Consider the following 25,839-nt stretch of genomic DNA (forward strand, 5'->3'; position numbering starts at 1 on the left):
CATATTTTGTTCTGTTTATTGGTTCATGTTTATTCACAAATAATCAAAATAACAAACTGCTTATGCTAAGCATTGTCACAAAAGAAGAAGAAGAAGAAGAAGAAGAAAAGACAAAGTGAAAGAAAATCGTGCTTAAGATGCCAGCAGTTTCATTCCAAAATGGGACATCTACTGTTTGAAAACCTCATAAAGTGTATATGCACGAAGGGCGTCATTACAAAATGCCAAACATGTCTATCTATCTGACTGGTTGTGTTTGGCATTTTTAAGCCAAACTCCTCATTTATATACTATTATCTACTATCAAACACACACAATTCCAGGTAATCAGTAGTCAAACGAATAAATTACAAAGAATGCTGACAAATATCTCAGGGAAGAGTTATTTCCTACTTTACAAAATATGAATGTGTAAGGGAATTATGAAATAGTCCAAATTTGCAACAAAAAAAAAAGATTAAAACTTTTAACAACCAAGTCTTATTGTAATGGGCTCATAATTCTGTATTCTTTTCTAATACTTGGCACTAGATTGATTTGGGAATTCAATTTCGACCCGTGGCCTTGCATGCAATAGACGAAACACACATTCTCGCTTCATTTTAAGACATACTATAATTCCATCATATAAAACAGCTGCATTTTCAAAGCTTCCCTTTACCACACCATGTAGCCTAGACAATAACCTTATCACTGTTTAACAACCCCATCATAAAACATAGAAAAAAAAATAAACCAACTGTACACTGCTATAAGTGGGAGTAAATGCATTGTACAATGAACACTATTACATTCTTGTTTGTCCAAAATGTATAGCCATATTGCAAACAATATCCAGAAAAATGAATCTGCAGATATCACATGCCTTCTGATATCACGTGGCTTTCGTAATATAAAGCTTCACTGCTTGCCAAATATCCACCTACGCATTGAAAATCGATATACGATGTTGACATAATGAATGCATGACTGAAGAGAAAAACTTTGTTGTGAATGAACATGAATATAAACAACTGAGACACTCCGACGACTGAAAACAAAGCGCTATTGGTATCAAATGCGACATACCGGATCAAATATAAATATACCTTTCAAAAAAATGATTCATTGTGAAACTGATGTATCCTTATGTCGTCTCAGGTCTCCTAGGTTTTGAGTCTTCAGTATAGCTCGGTTTTGCTCTGAAAGCTGGAACATAAGCAACAGCCTTTTCACTTCTTCTCACCACACAACATTATCTTACCATATATACCAACGTTAATGGTTATTTATCTGAATTTCTTTGTAAAAATGTACACTAATCCCACAACTTCTTGGCTCTCCTTTGATGTTAAATCAAATCCAATACATTTCATGCAAAGAGGTATTCTTCTAAGTGCATTTTCACAATGGAAGTTCCATGAACTTCCACCACCCATTACAAGCCTACAGAATCTGCAGAGTACCCTTGCTTTGATCCAGATCAACAATTACACAAGACAATTCATATAAGGTGGATGTTTGATTTTCATTTCTCTTCCTTATATGGATTTCTTACATTGGGTACAATAAATATCCCGAAAATGTTGAGTGGACGTATTGAGCAGCATAAAGTCCTGCGGCCTGATCAGATGGCAGTTGTACATGTACAGTGTCCCCACGCTGTAATGGGAGCACTGCACTTCCGGACGCTTGGTCCAGGGAGCCCTTTTTGTACTCATCATATGTGTACATTACTGGCTCATTGTTTTTCATCAGTGCCACCCACACATTCCCTCCCTTGCAGTGGACGTGGTAAGAAAAGTAGTAGATCCCTGGTATAGTGGTGGTAAAGATACCGTTTTGAGGATTATAGTCCTGATTACCATTGTGTATAAGCATGTCAAAGATGATGGGAGAGCCAACGGGAGGAAAAGGGTTCATGAGCTTGGCTGTGAAGGCTGGCATCTCAAGGGCGGTTCCGCTAATATCTCCTCCGTTCATTGGCATCTTGAAACCTTGTTTTTGGCCATTATAAGGACCTGAAACTGGTAGGATATCTCCAAGCTCAGGAAGAGCAACAGGGGGGCCTGGAGGACCCGGGGGTCCAGGTTGACCCGGCTGGCCAGGAAGACCTGGAGGGCCACTGACGCCAGGCTTACCTTGAGGACCGATGTGACCTGGGAGTCCTGGTTTCCCCTCACCAGCATATCCAGGTTTTCCAGGTACACCTGCTTCACCTCTTGGTCCTGGAAGTCCAGGAGGACCGATTGGCCCACCTGGTCCGGTGAGTCCTGGAATCCCCTTGGGTCCCTGAGGGCCTTTCTCCCCGAGGTTTCCTCCCTCTCCTCTTAGTCCAGGTAGTCCTGGGGCACCAGGGAGACCAGGTAAACCTTTATCACCATATTCACCTTTAGAGCCCAAGTGCCCTTGGAAACCTCTGGGTCCTGGTTGTCCAGCCAATCCTGGTAAACCTGGCTGTCCTGGAAGTCCTGGAGGCCCCAGTTCACCTTTAAAACCTGACGGTCCTTTTGGTCCAGGTACACCACCTTCACCTTTTGGCCCTGGGAATCCAAGACCTCCAGGAGGTCCCATTGCACCTGGTGGACCAGGAAGACCATTGGGCCCAGAGGGACCAACAGCCCCTGGAATACCTCCATGGCCTTTGTCACCTTTGGGGCCTGGGTTACCAGGGAAGCCAACATGTCCCTTGTGACCTTTAGGGCCTGGAAACCCTGGTTTACCATATCCTGGCAAGCCAGGACCCCCTGGTAATCCTGGTGGACCTGGTTCCCCTTTCCCCCCAGGAAGTCCTTTTTGTCCTGGCAAACCATCTAATCCAGGTTTACCAATTCCTGGCAAGCCTGGTGGTCCTGGTTCACCCCCTTGACCCTGCAACCCCACATACCCTGGCTCTCCAGGGGGACCAGGTTTTCCTGGTGCTCCTGGCTGTCCAGGAAGTCCATTCAAGCCTGGTTTACCAATCCCGGGGAGCCCCACTTGACCCGGGGGTCCTGGTGGGCCACGAGGTCCTTTCAAACCTGGCAAACCAGGTAAACCAAGACCTTTATCGCCTTTGGGGCCTGAGGGACCAGGAAACCCAGGCACACCCTTCTGGCCAGGCTCTCCTCGAGCGCCGAGCTGTCCTGGAAGCCCCTGACCCCCAAGCTTGCCAGCACCTGGCAAACCAGGTGGGCCAGGGAGCCCTGGAGGTCCAGGTAGACCTATTGGTCCCTCACCACCTCTGGGGCCAAATTCGCCCTTTTGCCCTGGTAATCCAGCGCCTCCAGGTTTCCCTGGTAATCCTGGCATTCCGGGTTTTCCTATCCCGGGGTAACCTTGGGGACCAGGGGGCCCTGCCTTTCCTTGGGAGCCCGGTAATCCATGCCCTGGCATTCCAGGAGGACCTTGGGGTCCTGGAGGTCCCTGAACTCCTTGGGGACCTTCTCGGAGAGCCTCCCCAGCAGGTAGCAGGGGAGGCGGGCCTTTAGCTCCTCGGGGGAATGTCTCTCCTGCAGATGAGAGAAAACATTTGGCACAAATAAAAATTCATGGCTGCTCAAACGAGGAAATGTCAGAGATGGTCCTCGTATGACACAAATCCGTCGTGGTTGTGCACAAAGCTCACACATGACAGTGTCCTCAAGTCCGTAGAAAATGTTTAAAAGCACAAAACATAGGACATAAAAACAAACCACATGACTGGGAAATGTGATAAGCAGTTTGATATGATAAATCTATGTTTTCACATAATTGTTTTAGATTGTAACACTGGGTGGGGAAATAAATCTTAGCGGGCAATACCCCCTGTTTCACCCCATCACTTACTTTCTTCCTCAATTTATCTAAAATGGAGCAGATTTGGCGTCGTGAGCCATCTTGGCTGATGTAACCCAGAGCTCTCAAACTGCTTTAGTTTGCCTTTAGTTCGACATCATGTACATTGAAAGCAGATTGCAAATACTTCTTACAACTATGCAGAGAACCTACCGGGCTTCTATCAGAATCGACAGACTGCTAGCACTGTAAACTGGATGTAGGTCATGTTAACAGGTAAATTCCCTTAAGATGGCACAGGATGATGTGCCATCTTAAGGAGGATCGTGTGTGCAGATCTCCCCAGCCGAGCACTACAACAGCTGATCTCACTTTATGAGGTCGGCCGTCTAGTTGAAACATTTCCAACAAGAGAAATGAGCCAGGGTAGGGCCCGGCTGGGACGAATACCTGCAAACTCACAGATCCATCGTGAAATATCACAATGCTGAGCACAAAGTTCTTGACAAGGGACGCCGACAACCTTCCACAGCTTTCTCCCGCCTCACCTTTGCCTTCACTCGGGAGCCTCTCTTTGCCCAGATGCAGTGGAAGCTGAGGAAGCTCTTTTCCATACTGAGGCCCCATGTGCGGCATCTCGTTCCCCAAGTATTGCTGGTGAGGGTATCCTTCACTGTACTGTGGCAAGGGCTGGTGTTGTTGGGGGGTCTGCTTGTGTCCATAATACGCCCCGCCATGGGCTGGGCGTAACAAACACAGTTGGAAAGCTGCAATGACTAGATGGTAAGTGTGGACAGGTACAGAGGCCATTTTCTGCAGGGGAGGAGGGAAGAAGTGATCAAAATACGTATGGTACATTATATTTCACGATAAGGTCGGTACTCATTTTGTCATTTGTAACCATTTTATTGTGATCGGATTTATTGACCAAGTATGTTTCCGCATGCGAAGACTTTGACACGGCTTGGCTTACATGGATCACCATTAGGCAATACACAGTGTACAACAATAGCAGCAATAATATCCCCCCCCCCCACCACCCTTTTTTCTCCCCAATTGTACTTTTGTACTTGGCCAATTACCCCACTCCTCCGAGCCGTCCCGGTCTCTGCTCCACCCCCTCTGCCGATCCGGGGAGGGCTGCAGACTACCACATGCCTCCTCCCATACATGTGGAGTCGCCAGCCGCTTCTCTTCACCTGACACTGAGGAGTTTCACCAGGGGGATGTAGCACGTGGGAGGATCACACTATTCCCCCCCCCCCCCCCCAAGTTCCCCCTCCCGCCCTGAACAGGCACCCCGACCGACCAGAGGAGGCGCTAGTGCAGCGACCAGGACACATACCCACATCCGGCTTCCCACCTGCAGACACGGCCAATTGTGTCTGTAGGGACGCCCGACCAAGCCGGAGGTAACACGGGGATTCAAACCGGCGATCCCCGTGTTGCTAGGCAACGGAATAGACCGCTACGCCGCCCTGGACACTCCTACATTTGCAAGTTTTAACTCACAGATACCAGTGATGATAAGTAAAAATCTAACTGTGGGATAATCTGTGGAAACAATGAAAAGGCAACTGAAGGAATCCACCAATCAACAATCTGACAAAGCGAAGGATCCCCAAGAAGAGCAGAACGGACGCCACGGCCTCCGGAGCGGCACGGGGGGATTCACATGTTCTGTGTTACTGTGTCCCAACCTGGAGACACATTCACTGCAGCTCTCTTCCTCAGACAGGAAACCAGGGGCACTTAACTTCTCTCTGATTCATAAAGGCCTCACAGACCGGCTGCATGCCGGGCGAATTTATCTTCTTGAACCAAATGCCCAAATCTCTTAAGCCCGCCTGGACCCGAGCGTTATTTCAGCTTTTAACAATAAACCCCATTCACTTCTCCCATCCAGAAGCGGCTGAGGGAACCAATGGTTCAAAAAGGCTAATTAACTTCTGGGATTTAGGACTCAAAACTAAACCGCCTCATTCCTGAGGCCCGGCCAAGATTCCAGTTAGTGTTTTCAGAAAGACTCGCCGCCCCCCCCCCCCCCCCCCCGCCGCCTCCTCTCCCAAATCAACTGTGTTTGTACATGAATTAAACATAATCAGGAATTTATTCTGCATGTAAAACAATCATCCTTTGTAATCGCTTGTTTACTGTTGAGGTCAAATGTAGTCTTTTACAGTAGTTTACTGTCATCATCCTAATCAGCTGCCGAAGTTCGTCCCATCCACGTCACATCCACGTCACGTCCACGTCACGTCCACGTCACGTCGGTGTTGAGACTTGTGTTTTTGTATTTGTAGGACGATTAAAGTAGGATTTTCCTGAAATGGCCAAAACCAGCAATGCTTTTCATGTCAACCCATACCAGCACTTCCTTTTGACATTGTGTTTGTCTCAATGTGCTTCACACAGAGGAAGAGAGGGTGTGTGTGTGTGTGTGTGTTTGTGTGTTTCTGTGTGAGTGTGTGTGTGTGTGTGTGTGTGTGTGTCTGTGTGTGTGTGTGTGTGTGTGTCTGTGTGTGTGTGTGTGTGTGTGTAATTTGAATAAAGGAAAGTGAATAATGAGTTGTGAAAACATGTCTTTGTTGTTTTGGTCGTTTTTTTTTTTAGGGGGCAAATTCTTTCTTCAAACGCTTCTCCCTATAGTAAACTACAGAACAGCGCCCCCTGGGGCTGGCAGTGGTCTGTAGGATTTCTTCAACTCGTCTCCACAGGTTGAGTGAACGCATTGCTACTCACCACACTAGCCCACCCAAATAAAGCTAATAAACCAGGTGTCATCCTGCTGGTTTTCTCGGTCTTAGAGAGGGACTAGAACACTGCTAGAACACTGCTAGAACACTGCTAGAACACTGTTCATGCTGCTGCTGCTGCTTTTATTTGAGTCCTACAATTCAGAATACTGTATTCATCCCCGAGGGGAAATTGAGTCTTGACATCATGTACAAAACAAGAGAAATATCCCCCATTTTTGGTGAAAGGTTTCAGGATAAATGTCTAAAAAGCAGAACGGTGTGCTTCTCCCTCTATCACCCACCCGCACAAGTGGGCCTCCTCAGTAAGACGGCGGTTAAAAGAAATGCGAGGGGAGCATATTCATATTGTGTTATATCACATTATCACAGGCTACCACACCACAGTACACTGCGGGATCAAAAGCATCGTCCTCCTCAGTACACCGTGTGTTGTGCTCTCGGGTCTGATTTCAATCTTGGATTCAAAGTAGCTTGATGATCACATTTAATGTGAAGTAAAGCCCGCCAGAGTGTGGTGTGGTGCTTTAACCGCCGTGTGGAGTATAATCACTCTTGTAATACACGAGCCACTGCATGCATCTTGTAAATACTTCATCTAGTTTGCACAATAGATAACATATGCACGGTACACTTCTCCCAGATCTGTAAATCCAACCCTTTATCACAGCTCATAACAAAGGACTGGGATGGTAAACCCTTATCTTCACCAATTACTTGCTTATTTACTTGTTTGTTTGTTTGTTTGTTTGTTTGTGGAGAAAGTAGGCGTGCAACTGTTTTAAGTAAACGTGAACTCGACGGGTGATTTCGGGTCACTCCCGTCTTTCACCGCCAGAGGTCACTCAACACAATTGCTTTCCCCGCTTAAGGAAACAGCGTCCAACGCGCCGCTCACGCCACTAGGGGGCGAACAAGCGCCATTTATGTTCCGCCACACGTTCTGAGCAACAGCAACTTTCTAAGATGTCGCGATGACAAACGGAGTAAATACGACCCCCGACCCTCCAGCTGCCCTTCCTTTAGAGGTGACGGAGGCTTCAGCAGAGGCCACTGCTGTCAGCTCACACCCAGTTTCATTGGCCAAGTGTGACCACGTGTGATAAATACCAGCTGGTATGTTGCTCCCAGTCACACACATACATAAGTAGGATAAGAGAAGTGCAAGTGGAGAGAATTATAAATGTGAGCTCCGGGTTATCAAGCTGAACACGATGGAAAAGAGCAAGCATATGAATCGGTGTTAACAGAACAGGTGCGAGCCTCACTAGGCCACGTTAAGACCCGTTAGACTGCAGCACGGAGCAGGGAGCAATACACAATAACATCTCACAGGTCCTGTAAGTAGGGATCCTGTCCACCAGGACGTGTTCACCACCGCTACTGGTTTCACAAGTGTGTCTGTTTGTCATCCACCCAGTCTCAATAAGCCGTTATGCACTTTCCAGTCTCTCTCGACTCGCTCGTGCTCTCTCCTCTCTCCCCACGTTCTCCCCCTGTCTACACCTTCATTCGAAGACCAGTCGACACACACTTTAATAATCCACCTTAGGGTGAGACTGCTGCATTCGACCCGTCCTCACAAGACCGACTACTAATAAGGGGCGAAGCCCTGGGGTCAGAAACGAAACAAAAAAGTCAAACCCGTCTCCCGGATGGAGACGCACCACCTCTTCCCTGACCTTTCCTCTGGGCCCACATGTGCTCAATGTGCTCTGGATCAGAGGAGTCGCAGCTCTTCCAAGTGAGCTGAAAAGAGTGCATGCTAACAAACCGAGACACGGCGGTTAGCGGGGCCCGTGGAAGACCGTGCAGCAGACCGTAATCCTTTAAACATGTCCATGCTAAAGAGGTTGGTGAAGCGCTGCCAAGAGACATGGTGTGAAAATAAACGGTGGAGTTGTGTTTCTCCTGCAGAAGGTACCAAAGAGCCCAAAATTGCTCTTTTTGCAAGAGCAGGCCGACTGCAAATCAGGCTTAATTTAGTTTTCTGCACAAAAAGGTTTTTCTTTTTTCTTTTTTTCAAAGTTGGGATGGAAAATTACTGGAAAACACAGTTGTTTGAATTGTGCATGTGCAAGTATGACTGCTGAACCTAAACTAGCAATACTGCAGTTAGCGGATTTACATAATCGAAGGTCCAGTTATTAACGTTTAATGATGCTGCAGTAAAACAAAGATAATTTAGCCTCCACGTGGGAGGTGAGGATTTATGAGAGATTCCCAGATGACAGAATGCGGACGAGTAGAAACTTTAATAACCCCTTTTACATTCATCTTCCCCTTCTCGAAATGGCAAAAGATGCTACGTGTCATACTACGTCATGCTAACGTGCCACCTTGTTGTAAAACGTCCTTTGTGCGTCTCAGGCCGGTCTTGCCTGTGAAGCCCTAAACAAGCTCCTGTTCCTGAGCAGGATGGTGCGTCAGCATCCTGACGTGAGCAGGAGTGTGCCGGGAGGCTCCGAGAGGTGCAGGGAACCACAGACATTGAGCGAGAGGAGAAGGGACATTTAACTGTTTGCCGTGGTCCTTTGAGCAGCTCAAAAGAAAACGGCGATTGCTGCTGCTAGTCGTCACAGTGGCAACGCACGTCTAGGGGCGGTAAGTGTTGGTGACACTCCACTGCTCGTTTGGTTGTTACTGCAAAACCTCGCCTCGGCGAGGCCGCAACTTTCAAAGAAAAAAAGAGAAAAAAGTCTGCGACTTGCCGCAAGTCGGCTTATCCGGAAGTTAGCCCGCTACAAGGGCCGCGGCTCTTTGCAACGGCAGAGGTTCAGATAAAAATGGCCACCGCTCTGACCAGCCTGCTATGTTGATTTGAGCGGGAACGTCCGCTCTCTACTCTCCTTCTTTGTCTGTGCAAGGGGGCGGTTTGCAGAGATGACACGCCGTGTGGCCCGTCCGTCACCTCTAACAGTTCCCACGCTGCATCGGAGCACACGGGGCGCAGCAAAACAAAACAGACCCTGTTCCCTTGTGCCGTCACGTTGCCACTAATCGCCGTGGAATGTTGATTTACAGTCATGCATCCACTGCAGCAACACAACAACAACAACAACAACAACAAACAAGCACACTCTCTTACATTTAAGCGTCTGTGAGTTTGTTAGTTCCCTGGTCTGGTGCGATGAGGCTGGCTTGGCTTGGCTTGGCCCCCCCCCCGGTCTACGTCCCCCTAAAACTGGGTTGCTTCTCTGGGGTTGGCCTTGGCATGAGTGGGACCCAGGCCACGGGCGTTTCCTCCTGGAAGAGAAAGAGAGAAAGAGAGAAAGAGAGAAAGCAAAAATGATGAATGGCAGGCAGCGATGCTCCATGACTTTTCTCAGATGGTTGGAGTTTGTAACACCAAGTTGACGTTTCCACCGCCACACCTAATCTACTACCCCCCCCCCCATGTACATGCATCTCCTCTAGAGTCCCACCTCTCTCGCCGTCGGGCCGATTATGGGAGCTGTCAGAGGCAAATCAGATCGTTTTAAACAGAAAAACAAAAGTGCACACTTTTTCAGAGAGAGGCATCAGCGACAAAACCTTCCCCCATCTGCTTCTTCTTCTCTCAATTCTGTCATCAAATTCGCATTACCATAAACATACAAATGTTTACTATTAGATAACACAAGATTAAACTAATCTGGATTACACAAGTCTATAATGCAGGATTAGACAGGCCACACAATCTTCTAAATCCTCACACTACTGATCTGACGCCTTTGTGCTCAGATGTGGAAAAACAGCAGGGGTTCGGTTTCCTTCACGAAATCTGAACAACAAATAATACTGAAGGAGCTGATGTGAATTAAACATGTTGACGTGAGAGGGGGGGGGAAAAGCAACCTGGACCACAAAGAGAGGAGGGGCTTGGATGTGGATGTGAGTGAGAAACAGATTCATGTAAAGTGTAATGAGTTTTTTGAGTGTGCAATGTATAGCTTCAGCACCATGGACAGAGGAGGCAAGGCAGCCTGGTTGTTGGAGGTGTGCACACATACAGTAAGTAAGGCCTGCGTGTGTCCTCCTCGCCTTGAAGATATAATATAAAATAATATAATATAATATAATATAATATATCGTACGGTGGGATACAGTTTGTGGCACTTTGTTAGAAAATTAGTGGCTGTTATTCATTTAAACATAGGCCGCAAGCCAAAACTGCATATTCACATGCAAATCACAGTACGGCGTTTTGTGCAATTTTCTGTGCTATCATCGTCAGACCACACACACACACACACACACACACAAACACACACAGACACAATATTTTCCTTTTGTCCCAAGATCTCCACGCTGGAACAGCCGAGTCCTAAAGAAAATCTATTTTCTGCATGTGCAAAACTTTCATCCTTTCTCCAAATCATACACAATGATTAAATTTCACGGCATATTACTGGAAGTAATAACTGGACCTCGCTGCAATCAAACTCCCAATGCACTCTCACAACGGTGGTTATTTTCTGAGAACGAAAAATCGAAGCATATGTCTGGCACGGAAATCAGAGGATCTTGATAAAATGAGAAGTCAGGAAAACAAAGTGGGTGCGCCGATTAAAAAAAAAAAAAAAAAAAAAAACATTCCCCCTGACCTCCAAGGATATGTCAATCCTCACAGCCTGCTTGAAAGAAACCAGACAAAAACAAATCCGATTGCATTTACCAGACGAGCTCCAACATGAATCATAAGGATCATTAAAGAAGTTGGACGCCGCTTTTCAGTCAACCATCCTCTGTGCACAGGCGCTGGTGCGGTCCAGCTAGCGGGGAAAAGGGGACCGGTTAAACACAAACCACTGCATTTTGAATTTCACTTGTTTGTCCTTAACTGATCAATTGTCAGCTGATGAAATTCCACCATGACGTCAACGTTTGCTCGCTCTGCATGCAGGTTGATCTGACATTCTCTTGCGTAGACTGCAAAACTGAAATCGAGTTGACTAAACCCTAACCTGGTTTCCACCGCCTGGAAGTGGCCGGGTGATATCTGCTCATTATCTAGGTCAACGAGTGCATTTCCAAACAATACTTTAATTATTTCTGTTGACGTTTTAACACCCAAACGAGACTCTCTGCCAGCTCAGTAACCGCTTCAAGTAAACAAATGTTTCTTTTGTCAAACACCAGAATTCTCCAAACAAGAAAAAACACCTTATGCACGAGGAAGAAAATAAACAACAATTTTTGTTGTTGTTGTTGTTGCCTGCCTAAGTGTTTGTTTCCTTATTATGTGGAATTGGCACATGGGTCGGCCCTGTGATGGCCTGGCGGCCTGCCCAGGGTGTCTCCCCGACTGCCGCCCAATGACTGCTGGGATAGGCTCCAGCATCCTGCGACCCTGATTGGGATAAGCTGATTGAATACATGCATGGATCAAAGGGCCTGGGCTGGATTCGAACCCAGGCCACTGCGGTATGGACTCAGCCTTATATGGTACACACTCTACCAGGTGAGCCACCGCGGCGCCCCATGATGAGCTTTTAATGATTTTGAGTCATTGCCTCGATCCAAACCCTGTCTTTCAGGGCGTTTTCACACCTACAGTTCATTTGCTTTGGTCTGAATCAGTGGATGAGTGGCTACTTTGTTGCATTTTCCCTTTGGTTTGGTTTGGTTTCAAATGGCCAAATTTCAAGCGGGCTAAAATGTATCAACAGAAGCCACGTGGGAGCTGTCCCTCTGTTCATTGGTCAGAAATCTCACGGGGTTGGCGGACGGAGAGGGAGTTTGGTTTTCTTCTGGGATATCTATCCAAAATGGACCATCAGCAGAACTGGCACTTGTTCATAATTGCGGTCATGGTTTGGGCCATATACCAAGCCAAATTATGTGAGCAGAACGGCACATTTCAACGCACGTCAAGGCCGTGTCTAGAGAGCAATGTCTAGAGAGCAATGTCTCGAGAGCAATGTGTTGCTTCACGTGATGTGAAGATGTGCTGTCTTCTGTCGACAATCTGTGTTGACAAAGCTCGCCCTCAGCCCATAATGCAAAACGCAGCTGGTGACAGGAACTGGTTTAACCCCAAAAAATGCACAAATCTTCCTGCAGTTGGGTCAGATCAGGTTCATACCACAAACGAACCGTAGCAGAGTTTGTTTGTAACCGGACTGAGACCACCTCTTAAGCAAGGTCTCGGTTCGGTTGTTTTGGTCCACACCCGAGTGCGATTGCTGTGTTCACACCTGCCCGAATGACACACACCAAGGAGGTTAACTCTCCAGGGTTTGATTAAAATGGACCAACAGCTCAGGGGTGAAAGCACCCTCAGCTATGACTCGTCAATCCTCGGAGATGATACAGACATGGGAGACAGGATTTTGAGAACTATTTAACGTGGAAGACCACCCTGAAGAATACTCTCTACATGCATTTCCTCATGTTAGACTGCACGTTCATCATATTAAAATGGAAGGAGTCTCTGTCTGTCTGTCTGTCCTTCGATTTTCTCACCAACCGTTCATCTGATCGACTTCACACTTGGTGGGCACATTGCTGAGGATGCAAGTCAGTGCAGTGTCAGTGTGACGTTGTTTGTATGAGCGGTTGTAAAAAAAAATAATAAAAAAAATAGAAGGACAGACAGAGACGTTCTTCCCGTTGCAACCGGACGAACAGCGCCACTCTGCCATTGCAAACCACATTGTGGTCGGAGGGGGGATTACACCTGAACGGGCACCGCTCATGGCAACCGGATGAACAACACTAGAGCCCTGCACGGGCCAAAAACTCCAGCCCTAGCCGGGTCCTGGCCCGTGGTGCCCAATCCCTAGCCTGGGCCCAGCCCGACAAAGTCTGCCTGAGCCCGACTCCAGACCGACACCAATAAGCTCTCTCCGATGCAAGTTCTGTCTGATACAAACACACAAACACAAACACACAAACACACACGGCATGGTCAGCTGCCACGTGTAATGCACGCGTACATGCGCATGTATAATATTTACAATATTCACAAAATAACAACATTTCATACAGTGGCCTATGTGTGCTCTGCATGTATTCTTCTTCTTCTTCCGGCTTGTTCTCCTGTTTCCCAGGGGTCACCGTGGCAGATTTGACAGTTGCCATCGGTACCCTGTGAGGGCACAACACCGATGGTGGTCTTGTCAATCTGCATAATGATTTGGCCAAATTTTACGTCGGATGCCCTCCCTGACACAACCACTCTGCACGTATATGGGAGGTTAAATGAGCCCGAGTATGACCCAAGCCCGGTCCGAATTGACCCACAATGTGGGTTGCAGTGGCAACCCACATTGTGGTCAGGAGCACTGGTGCTTCTTTTGTCAGACACCAGAATTCCCCAAATAAAAAACCTCTCTCTCCTTATGCACAAGAAAATGAACGATGATTTTTTTTTTTCGAAGGATTCTGAGTCATTATCTCAGTCCAAACCCGGATCTTTCAGGTAACCTCTTTGATAAGAATTCTCTTCTGCTACAGACATGAGAGACAAGCTTTTGTGAAGTACTGAAGGTGAAAGAGCACTCTGAAACACACTCTCCATGTGTGTTTCCTCATGTTACGCTGTACAGTCATCACACTAAAATGGAAGCAATCTCTGTCTGTCTGTCTGTCCTTTGACTTTCTTGACAACCGTTCATCTGATTGACTTCACACTTGGCAAGTGTATTGCTGAGGACCCAGGGAAGTGCAGTGCTGAGTGTGAAGTTGTTTGTACAAGAGGCTGTTGAGGAAACTGAAGGACAGACATAAATACAGACAGACAGAGACGTTCTTCCATGGCGACCGGACAAACAGCGCCACTCTGCCATCGCAACCCACATTGTGGTCGGATGGGGGAATTACACCCAAATGGGAACTGCCCTAACGCAAACGAGCCTTTCCCAGGAACTAGGAACCAGAGAAGCAATTTCCAAGTCTGTGACGTCCTCCGGGGTGAGGAACATCCTGGAAGTTATCCATTCGCCGGATGCTGGAAAAAGATTTTGCAACCTCAGACAAACGAGCAGTAATGTACCTTTCGTCAATGTTGAAAATGCCTTCCTTTCTTTTGCTCCCCCATTTCCTGCAAGTCTCTCGGTGATTTCACGATAGCTCTTTTGTTTCTTTTGGAGCGACGTGTAGACATCCTCCATTGAAGACGGCAATGTCCAGTGTCCTATAGTCACCCTCTCACCCTCCTCTTCCCACAGATGGGGCATCTTCCATGTTAGCAGGAGAAGTGCAAGCCATGCCAAATTTTGAAGAGCCCACGCCCAATCAAAACATCTGTCGAAAAAAAAAAAGCAGTCTGCTTATGTTTTTCTCATCATCAGCTTCCCACTGTCTTTCTCGCTAATTCACCACGTCTTTCAGCTTGTGCTCGCACACCAGTTTGCTGAAAAGTACTCCCGCAGTAACGACCACCACACCAGCCGTGCACGATGACGGTCCCGTTCAACAAAGGCCGCAGATTGGATGCCTGTTTCTGTAAACGTCCCTGCCAACACTCCGAATCATCAGAGCCGGCTCGACTTGGGGATGAGCCACGGGTCTTTTATCACCTCGGGTTCAGCTTTGAAAATAATCCTATTTCCATTTCTCTTCCGTGTTCTTCCTTTGACTGGTTCCAGATGGGGGGCTCCACCGCTCAACAGACAAACAATGTGGAATGGAGGCATGTCATTGCTTACAGATATGGGTCCCAGTCTTAATTGCTTGTGGTCGAGGCTCGTTTTTGTGTTTCAACTCGATTTCATGGTTTTATAATTCTCTCTTTTTCGATGGGAGCCGGTAGGGACACTGACCACTGTAAAGTGCTGCACTGCATCCTAATTTGAGACCGTCATCCAATGAACGGGAATCAAACCTTGTGTCATATAAACTAAGACGATTCTCCATCAGGTGGCGGAGTTATGTTGTGTGGAATAGAAAACACACCACACACACACACACACACAGGTCCTTATGTCTCTCCCAGTGGGCCTGTCTTTGAGTCGCTCAGAGAAACGTGCACATTTACACATATGTGTGCTAAACCCAGACTGAACCGCCCGGCATCACACAGACTGAATCCCTAACAGTTGTTGAAATCACATCTGCTCCAGCACAAACACTTTAATGGATGTTTGAACGGTTGTGTAAAGCTCCTAAAATTAAGAATAACATGCGCTGACATTTACTTCACGACTAATTCATTTGTAGCAGCAACTAGCTTATTGCTTCACCGGTGTACTTTCTTTGTGTGCTTATGTATCTCGCGGGGTCGAGAGAGGACGTGTGTGGTCACGAATCAGCCACTCGCTTATTTTCTAACTCACGCACAATACTTCAAAAAGTATTAAAAGCTATGTATAAAAGTGCTTTTTGGTTATACCTTTCTCTGTTCAAGTCTCTCTCTCTCTCTTTCTTGCTCTCTCTCTCTCCCTCCCTCCCACACACACACACACACACACACACACACACACACACACACACACACACACACACACACACACAATGGAATGTCATGATCATCTGACGGAGGTAGATTAGGAGCCAAGTGCACATCTGGGGAATGCACCTGTGTAAATGTGTGTGTGTGTGTGTGTGTGTGTGTGTGTGTGTGTGTGTGTGTGTGTAGGCATGCATTTGCTATGTGTTTGTGTGCGTCTTTGTTGTGAATTATCCAACGTTTCTAAAGTTAAAAAACTCCACCGCTACATTAAGTTTTCTCGGGTAACCGTGAGCTGTTGCCCTGCAGTAAGTGAAGTCAGGATTTTCCGGAGACGGAGGTGGCGCTCGGCCACTGAAATAAATGGAATTGAATGCGAGCATATCTCCACATCTATCCGACCTGATTATCGAGTCAGTGTTCAGCAAAACGATATGCAAATGTATTTGGGCCTTCCCTACAACAGTACGGAAGAGCGGTAAGGTACTGTTAAGCCAAGCGAAAAGTTCACTTTGAGTATAAGTAACACCAGTCTCTCTGTCTCTGACTCGCACACACATGCACACACACACATGCACACACACACACATGCACACACACACACATGCACACACACACATGCACACGTGCAAAGATAAATACTGTGTCCATGCAATATCCAGTCTTCTCTCGACATTCACCTCCTGTATGGCCCTGTCCTGTTGATTTACTTCTGCTCAAACCTGTCTAAATGCTGCTCTGCAAAGGTCATCGCCTCGGACAGCCGCCGCCCCGGGAAGAGGACACACACTGTCTGATGCACTGAGGTTCAAATAAAAAAAGAGAAAAAAAAGTTAAACCTCAGATTTTTTTCACTGATACTATGCTTTGTCAAGTTATTATTTTTTTATTATTTACTGGCTATCCTGACTTACTTTAAGGGATGATGGCAAACCACATGTATGAATCCTGCAAATATGTGTGCAGATTTTCAGGGCTGGGGCAAAGAGATTGGGTAATCAGTTCCCCTTTTCGACCCCGTCCCACCCTTTCCTATTGGAAAGAGAGCGTAGCTGTGTTTTCTCCTGTTGGGCTGAACAGAAAGAGAGCAAATCCATTTCTGCTCCACCCGCCCCGGTTCCTCTCCAACCTGTCTGTGTGTGTGTGTGTGTGTGTGTGTGTGTGTGTGTGTGTGTGTGTGTGTGTGTGTGTGTGTGTGTTTTGCCAGTTTCCAGCATTCCTTCACACCCACTTGATCTCTTTACAGAGCGAAGACCGGAGTCACTTCAGCCGGGACCCAGCGGCCTCCAACATACTACAAGGCCGAGCTGGGATCATGCCAGCGGGTCGGCTGTGACCTGGTTGGGAAATGAAAAGCTTGGATTTTATGGCCGCCGCACATTTTTAACAATTGCTCCAAACTGCCAATTGACCACAAAGGGGAATTAGAGCCCCGGTGAGTGGCAGTGATTTGTCTGAAACGGAGACACACGGTGCTCACTCGCTGTTCCTCTGATCCCTCACACAAGTTAGAATACACACAAACACACACGCATGCATGCATAAACACACACACACACACACACACACGCACACACACAGATACTTTTATGACCTCTGCACCCATCTCATCGACAGATTTTCCCTCTCCAACGGATCTGGGATCCACAAATCACCGAATGTCCGACCACAATTTTGATTTCAGGCGGAGAACGGACTGGGAGGAGAATTATTTTCCTATTAGCCTTGAGCTCTGTCAAAACATAGTATCTTGTGTCAGTGGACGGCGTTTAATAGCAGTTTAGAACCGAGAGCTACTTCAGGTTTTTGCACCTCGGCCAGCATTTGTTCTCGTGTTTAGGAAGTCCATGGGAACCGGGGATGGGGAAAATGCATATTTGACTCATAAAACTTTGAAGTTTGAGGCGAGCTTATTTTACCTGACAAGCACTGTTTCCACACCCAAAGCCATTTTTCTTAACCATCCTGCAAAGGCAGGAAGAAAACGCCACAGAACTTTCTCAAACTTGTCCAAGTTTTAAGTTTCGCCTCTCTGCCTTTTTAACTGTGAGTAGTATCACGAGTTTGCAACTAACATACTTGTTGCCAGTGGAATGTGGTTTGAAAAAAAAAAATTACACCCATCCATCTTCCTTTTCCATTTAAAGCCCAGCAAACCAGGCAAGTCAAGCCAAGCTTAAATTAATTCAGTTTTTATGCTTGTGATGAATGATCTTAAAGAGCAAGAAAGGAAATATTTTGATCTACACACATATATATATATATATTTAAATATATATATAAATTATTAAAATGTTTATTTTCTTGCTTTTTGTAATGCTTTTCCACAATGTTCATGTGTTTGTAAAAAAATCGTATTGTATATCTGTTACGTCTCCATCGCCGGAAAAATACCCCTACAGTAAACTGTACATTGCACCAGGTATTACATTGCATTTGGTTAGTTACTACTTAAAAAGTTTGAATTATATGTGTGTAAAAGAAATGTCACTGCATTTGGTTTATAAACACACCTAATCTATGGCGTAACTTATGGGGGGGTCAGGGGGGACATGTCCCCCCCAATGTTCAAGTGAAACTTACTCCCCTGCCTAATCATGCATTCACCCATAATCCAATTCAGTTTAGGGTGACGTGGCTCTAACTTCATTGTGAATGTGGCTGTAAACTTAAAGGGAAACAATCCTGATTTTCAACATTATCTGTATATATATGTATATAAACTGATGAGCCAAAACATTATGATCACCTGTTGGTCCTCCGTGTGCCGCCAAAACAGTGCTGACCCACCGAGGCATGGACTCTACAAGACCCCTGAAGGTGTCCTGTGGTAACTGGCACCAAAACAGTAGCAGCAGATCCTTCAAATCTTGTAAGTTGTGAGGTGGAGCCGCCATAGATCAGACTTGTTGGTCCAGCACATCCCACAGATGCTCAATCAGATTGAGATCTTGGGAATTTGGCGGCCAGGGCAACACCTTGAACACTTCATCATGTTCCTCAAACCTTCCTGAACAAGTGTGCAGTGTGGCAGGGGGCATTATCCTGCTGAAAGAGGCCACTGCCAGCAGGGAATACCATTGCCATGAAGGGGTGTGGTTGGTCTGCAACGACGTTTAGGTAGGTGGCATGTGTCAAATTAAAGTCCACATGAATGGCCGGACCCAGGGTTTCCCAGCAGAACTTTGCCCAGAGCATCACACTCCCTTCACCAGTCTGTCATCTTTCCACAGTGCATCCTGGTGCCATCCCTTCCCCAGGTAACAAAGCACATGTACACGGCCATCAACATGATCTAAAAGAAAATGGGACTCATAGGACCAGGAACCTTCTTCCACTGTGTCAAGGTCCAGTTCCGACGCTCGCCAACCCATTATAGGCGCTTTCGATAGAGGACAGGGGTCATCACGGGCACTCTGACTGGCCTGCGGCTATACAGCCTCATACACAGCAGGATGTGATGCACTGTGTTGTGACACATTCCTCCCATAACCATCATTAAAATGTCCTGTGACTTGTGCCCCAGTGTCGGTTCGGACTAGACGGGATATGCCTTTGTTGCCCTCACGCATTGAACAGCCTTGGGTGCCCAACACCATCACCGGTTTGTGGTTTGTCCCTCCTCGGACCACTGTCGGTAGGGACTCACCACCGCTGACCGGGAGTACCCCACAAGTCTTGCCATTTCAGAGATGCTCTGATCCAGTTGTCTGGCCATAACAATTTGGCCCTTGTCAAAGTCACGCAGGTCTTTACTCCTGCCCATTTCTCCAGCATCCAACACGTTGACTACGAAAACTGATTGTTCACTTACCATCTAATCTACCCAGACCTTGACATGTGCCCTTGTTCGGAGTTGATTAATGTTATTCGGTCGCCTGTGAGTGGTCATAATGTTTTGGCTCATCAGTGTATGCATATAAGTTGTAGGGATAACACTCCGTTAGCCATAATCAGAGTGAACACTACAAACTTTACTTCCTGGTTTGCCGCCACCATCGGTGGGTTACATCGAGACTGACTACACCGAATATGAAATGTGAATGACAACTTTAAACACAGCTGTTTTAGCCAATGCAACCACATGCTAGATAAATACGACGATTCATAGATTGTCTGCCAACGACATTACTGGCGGACAGTTTTCCGCACAATTTCAGCAGCATTTCAGAGACACACAATGGGGAGGGTTGCAACATTATATATATAAATATAGTTGAAAATCCTGATTTTTCCCCTTTAAGATCAGCTGTGCTTGAGAAAAGGCTCGACAGCCACTGTCCAGTGACCAGTTGGCTGCTTTACCAAATGAAACGTTCCGACACTTGAAACGGTCACCACAAAGTGGTGAAAGATTTCGACGGTGAGGAACATTTCTTACAGTTCCTTCCTCAAAATTAAAGTGTTTCCATGGGTCAAGAGGAGGCGGCTCGTTCATCACCAGCAGAACAGACTGGAAGCGGGCAGATGAAACCTTGTAGAAGAGCAGAAAAGAAAAAAACCCGGAGGTTTGGTGCCGTTAAATAGAAAACGTTATAAGGACTGGCCAGTGGTTACTTTATTTTACGTTGGGACATGAATTTCCTGCTGGGGTTATGGCTTGTGCTGAGACTTTGGCGATGATTTCCTCGGGGCCATTAAGAGGATCTTCAGGCTGCTTAACTCCAGGGATCAGACTCTCACCAGCCATTGACCATCAATCTCCAACGTTTGCAGCCGTCACCTCGTGTGCATTTCTGACAAGCCTTCATGTGGGCGGATTGATTTGCCCAGATCACACCATGGCCGAGGATCTAAGAGGGACTCGCTCCAACAAGAATGCAAACACCGACCAGCACCGATAGTAATGGGATTGGATGACTGTCCCGGGGAAGCTTAATGTGTTATACAGTCTCACTGTAAAATATGCCACTCCGAAAAAAATACGATCCCCACCTCCCCACCGTCCAGATGTTTTTAACACAGGACAATTTTCTATCTAGAAAATCCGACATGAGAAGCAGTTCTTCATACTCTATCACTTGATATTGCCCGTGCAGTTTTATTCAAGGTAGGATTTCATGGAGACGCCATCAAAATAGACACACGTAAGACTTGCTTTGATAGAAGTTTTGAAGTTTTTCCTGATGGGTCAGCTTGCACCTGCTGAGCCGGTGCAGAAGCATCTATTTTACAATGTCAGTGTTAGGCATCCAAACAGGATATGATGTAAATAATGTTAAGTTAGCTACTCAATTGAAAATGTGCAGTCAATACTAGACTAAATTCCAATTACAAATACAAGACAATGGATCGAGTATCGCTCTGTTCACAACAACAGGTGTACTTCGCATCTGTAACACCATGTGTCCTTGTTAGAAAAGAGATACCGCACAATCCCACAATCTTGAAAAATGAAAAGCTGTGTTCCACTTTGGTGGAACATTTCCTCGGGGCTGATGATCTCCTAATAATGTCTGACGGTTTAATTTCATTTCCTATCGAGGTCCATGTCTCTTGACAAGTTATTTTCACCGTTCCAAGCTATCAATACGGACATCTGGAAAAACAGACCTGATACCAGTGGTAACAGCTGATCCCCGGGGCAAGCTTATGTTGGAGCTTGACTGTTTCTGAATTACTGTGGAGGTGTGTACAGCTGAAAAACAGAGTCCAATACAACAGCGTGACTCCCAGTGCCTGCACTAAAATGCTGGAGCGGGCACGACGACAACTTCTGCAAATAAGATAAAAAAAAGATTAAATAATGATAATAATCTTGTTTGCCTGCATATTGAATTATAAGACTCGGTTCTCTGTGCACAACTTGAAAAGATGCAGTTCAAAGGGGGATTTTGTTCAAAGTCTGTTCACATTCCGTATTTCGGGGGGAAGATTTGAGGGGAAAAATGTGCGAGTGTACGAAGGAAACCCATCAAGGGCCGAATCTTCTCAAGAGCAAGTCGTCCCAAGAAGAACCTGGCATTTTGTCAACACATCTGTGCGAAATCAGGTACAATCCATCTTGTGTGACCTTTCAACAGAAAATGTGTTAAGCTAATAACAGAAGCGCCACACAAGATTAATTGTCTCTTGCAGGGCCTCGGTCGTGTTTTGAAGCGTGTGGTATGCATTCAGATCTGGGCTGTGCTATTCTGCACAGTAGCAGTCACAAGGTTTGGACACAGGGGCTGAGATCAAACTGACTACGAGGAGGGGATCGAGGACAACGTTCCCTCGGAGTTGCATAAACACTTTCTGTTCAGCGGTCACAAACGGCCGGTGTGAGGGAGTCTTAGCAAGAGAGAGAGAGAGAGAGAGAGAGAGAGAGAGCAATTCAGTAAATTGCTGATTTGCAATCACTGCTGCACCAAAATATGGTAAAAGCACCAACTTTTTAAAGCAAATTTTTGCAGCAGCAACACAAATACAAACAACTTTCACACCAACCTGCTATCTGTCACTACATATGGACTCTCCCGAGACGCCTTAGAGGCAATTACTTTCCCCCGCACCCACATCAACACATCATTTTGCTGATTTGCAATTATTTTTGCACAAAATATGGTAAAAGCGCCAACTTTTTGAAGCAAATTTTGCAGCAGCAACACCCATCTCCCGCTCCGACACACCCCACTCCTCGGTTTTCTTGACTTATGCGAAGTTGTCAGTTGCCCTTGCACCGCTAAAAAATAGCTGTGAGCGTGTACTTAAGCTGCCAAACTATTTTTCGGAACAGGCATTTGAAAATTCATTATTTTCCAGCACAAATACAAGAGAAAATTATTGGCCAGTAAATCTGAGCCTCTGTGGTATTTCATTTCAAGCTTCTCTTCCTTCTTCCTCACCTACTCTTATCACTGCTCACGTTTGGGTTTAAGTCCTGTGTTAGACCTCTTTTGGTCGAATGAGCTCAACAAAAGCTCCTGCGTGGGTGCTAATCCACATGTAGGACCAGATGTATTTGTTTTGTTACTTCCCAACCTTCTTAATAAAGTCACTTTTCTGAGGATGCAAGGTTTTCATTTGCCAGCAGATTTATGTCAGGGCCCGGGCCGGGAAAGCTGACACAGGGGTTACTTCTTCCTCTGATGTTGGGAATAGAACATCCAGTTGCTCTTAGGGCCTTGGACCACCCCACACACACACACACACACACACACACACACGCTCGTTTTCCTATGCTTGTGGGGACCCTAGCCTCTGAACTTAACCATTAGCGCTACATGCTTAATAACCTTAACCTAATCCTAGTGTCAAAATAAAAGACATGCATGTTGGGATTAGTACTCCTGTCTGTGCCCTTGACCGAGGCATGGCAAGACGAACTGGAGTTGGTCCCCGGGTCCTGCCCATTGCTCTTAGCTACACAGCTAGGATGGGTTAAATGCAGTGTAACGTCCCTACGGGGATCAATAAGGTATCTCAAAATAAATAAACAAATAAGGAAAAAAAATCCTAAACCCAAATCCTAACCCTAAAATAGACCCTCGTAGAAGTGAGGACTGGCTAAAATGTCCTCACTCTCAATCTGGTCCTGACAGATATAGTCGAACAAGGACACACACACACACACACACACACACACACACACACACACACACACACACACACACACACACACACACACACACACACACACACACACTCTACTAATCCTCACCAACAGGACACATGGTTCATCATAGTTATCGGCCGTACATCAAGTGCAGAGAGGTGGTCCCAGAAGGCCCACAGCGCTACAACAGAAACCTGGAGTTTCAGATTGAGACTCTCCCCAAACTGGACTTTTTTTTTTTGAGCCTCATCTCCTCACATCTGACGTGTTTTGCTTTTCGGCGCTGCCGTTGATGTGGTCAGAACGAGACAGACCCACGGTCCTCTCAGTTTGTGTGACAATGTGAGGGTACCCAAAACTTCACACTAAATGCGGTGCGAAATATCCGAGGGAGTGTTGCTTGCAGGCTAGTTGGGTTTGATATCACACTTTACATGACCAAACAGTTCAATGTGAGGAGCATCAGCTGGATTGTTAAACAGGGCATTTTCGCACATCTGAACAGATATGGTGACATAGTATATCGACATCGTGTAAAACTTCCTGTGATTATTGTGATAATGTTTTCCATATTGCCCGGCACTACTGCAAAGTCATGAATGATGTAGCATCGGCATCTGACTCTTGCATTAAATTCCTCAGGTAACCCTGCACAGTACGACGCATACATGTCAATGGAGGGTGAGGCATTCAAGTTCCCCCTTTCTGCACTTGTGGTTAATGCAAGTTGCTCCGCATGCAAATATCCAACACAAATGCTATTGTCTACCACAACTATAACAAGCAAAAATGTTCAGTTATTGCAATTCTATGCTTTCACATGGTTTTTTTTCCAACCCTGTACTGATAGAAAAGACTGCTTTTCACAGTTTAGAAATACCAAAACATAAAATCGCCCAGAAAGCGTGCAAAATGTCCAGAGGAGTGAAAAACTTTAAAAACAAACAAACAACACATACAGCTGATTAAAATGCGGTGTTAAACTCGGGCACTTGTGTTTCCAGTGCAAGAGCCACTGACTGGTAAAAATGGTGGGCGAGCCCACCCCAGTCCATTGCACTGAAATATTTTCATATGCAACATGGCCAATTCCTGTGATTTCACCGTATGAAACATCATCATGGTTGGAGCTCAAACATTTGGGTATCGCCCCTCAATGTGGAAGAAATCCATTTTGTGAAAAAAGGATCAGTCATCGCATGTGGTCAGAGTCCTGAGTCTAAAAGGCCAACAGTTTCCATTCCTGGCACTTTGTTTTACAGACCTGGATGCTGCCAGGGAGCACCTGACTAGAACTGCAACCCCCCACCCCCCACCAACCAACCCAACCCAACCCAACCCTTTGCATTCACATGAAACAGTTAAAAGAGATGTAAATTCATAATGCTGCAAGACCTCAGAAAGCAGCGAAGGCCATGAAACGAGATATTTCGTCAACACCTTCCTTCGCCCGTGAGGGAGATGACAGCAAACCCTTTCCCTCTCCTTCTCTCATCCCCCGAAAACCGGGCCGTGTGAATCACACATAGGACCTTCAAAAAACAACCGGGTGGGACCATCTGAGGCCGTCTGTTTTTGTCACACCTCGCGCCAAATCCCTCTCTTTTCCAGTGGCGGCGGGAGAAGTGAGCCAATCCAATGCATTCCAGCCAGAGACGGCAGCTTATCCGTGCAAGGAAAACGGATAGCAGAGGTCATCGAAGAGTGAACCTAGGTACATCCGGTGTGAGCGTATATTGACTATTACACCTTGGAGAGGAGGACCACTACTTTAAAAACCAAACGATGCAACAGCTATAACCCTCAAGACAGTCATGTCATGTCAGCTGGAGCTACCAGATGTCACTGGTCGTGGGTTGTTACTGCTACCAGTGGGCGATGGACCACTTACCTCTGTCACTGTGTGTGGTTGCAGGTCCAGCAGGAAATATCACAGGAGTTTGTGGAAAGAGAGACTGATGGCTGAACAGCAGCTCGCAGTGTGGGCCAGGCCTTTTATTTGGAGGTGGGCGGAGCTTCAGGAGCCCACAGCTGTGGGTGTACGTGTGTGAGAGAAAGGGAGAGACAGAGACAGAGTGGGAGAAATAGGGAGAATGAGGACAGCAGGATCTGCATGTGTGTGTGTGTGTGTGTGAATAAAAGAGGTGGAGGGCGGTAGAAAGGGCGAGCGACAAAGAGAGAGGGAGAGCACACCGCTAGATTTGCATGATTAACAGAGTAAGGGCCAGGAAAAGAGTAGAAGAGAGGAGAACTTACCAGAGACGAGAGAAGAAGGATTTTTCTAAGCCCCATCATCTACTTGTTCATTTCACCACAAGGAGGAAGAACCTCATTTGACCTGGATGTCAGAGAGCATTCTTTGCATGCAAATAGCTTCGAGGGGCAGGGTCTCACTTTGGCTGGCTGACGTGGGCTGAGATGATCAATCTTTTTTTCAC

At 46.4% G+C, this 25,839-nt stretch overlaps 1 protein-coding gene across 1 annotated transcript; it reads right to left on the reverse strand.

Annotated features, from left to right (window-relative positions):
* Nucleotides 1-25,420, reverse strand: LOC130131381 (collagen alpha-1(VIII) chain-like). The gene is made up of 4 exons (XM_056301058.1): nt 25,293-25,420; nt 9,580-9,737; nt 4,284-4,548; nt 1-3,470 (listed from the first exon to the last, which is right to left on the reverse strand). The coding sequence occupies exons 3-4, from the start codon at nt 4,543-4,545 to the stop codon at nt 1,534-1,536; spliced, it is 2,199 nt and encodes a 732-aa protein (XP_056157033.1). The 5' UTR covers nt 4,546-4,548; nt 9,580-9,737; nt 25,293-25,420; the 3' UTR covers nt 1-1,533.
* Between the last annotated feature and the right edge of the window lie 419 nt (nt 25,421-25,839).

Source organism: Lampris incognitus, chromosome 21, assembly GCF_029633865.1.
Source record: "Lampris incognitus isolate fLamInc1 chromosome 21, fLamInc1.hap2, whole genome shotgun sequence".
Classification (NCBI taxonomy): Eukaryota; Metazoa; Chordata; class Actinopteri; order Lampriformes; family Lampridae; genus Lampris; species Lampris incognitus.

Excerpts from the sequence above, each read along its gene's own strand:
- LOC130131381 (XM_056301058.1), bottom strand. The coding sequence starts at position 4,545 with ATGGCCTCTGTACCTGTCCACACTTACCATCTAGTCATTGCAGCTTTC. Across the intron at positions 3,471-4,283 it reads GCTCCCGAGTGAAGGCAAAG|GAGAGACATTCCCCCGAGGA; the intron begins GTGAGGCGGGAG and ends TCTCATCTGCAG.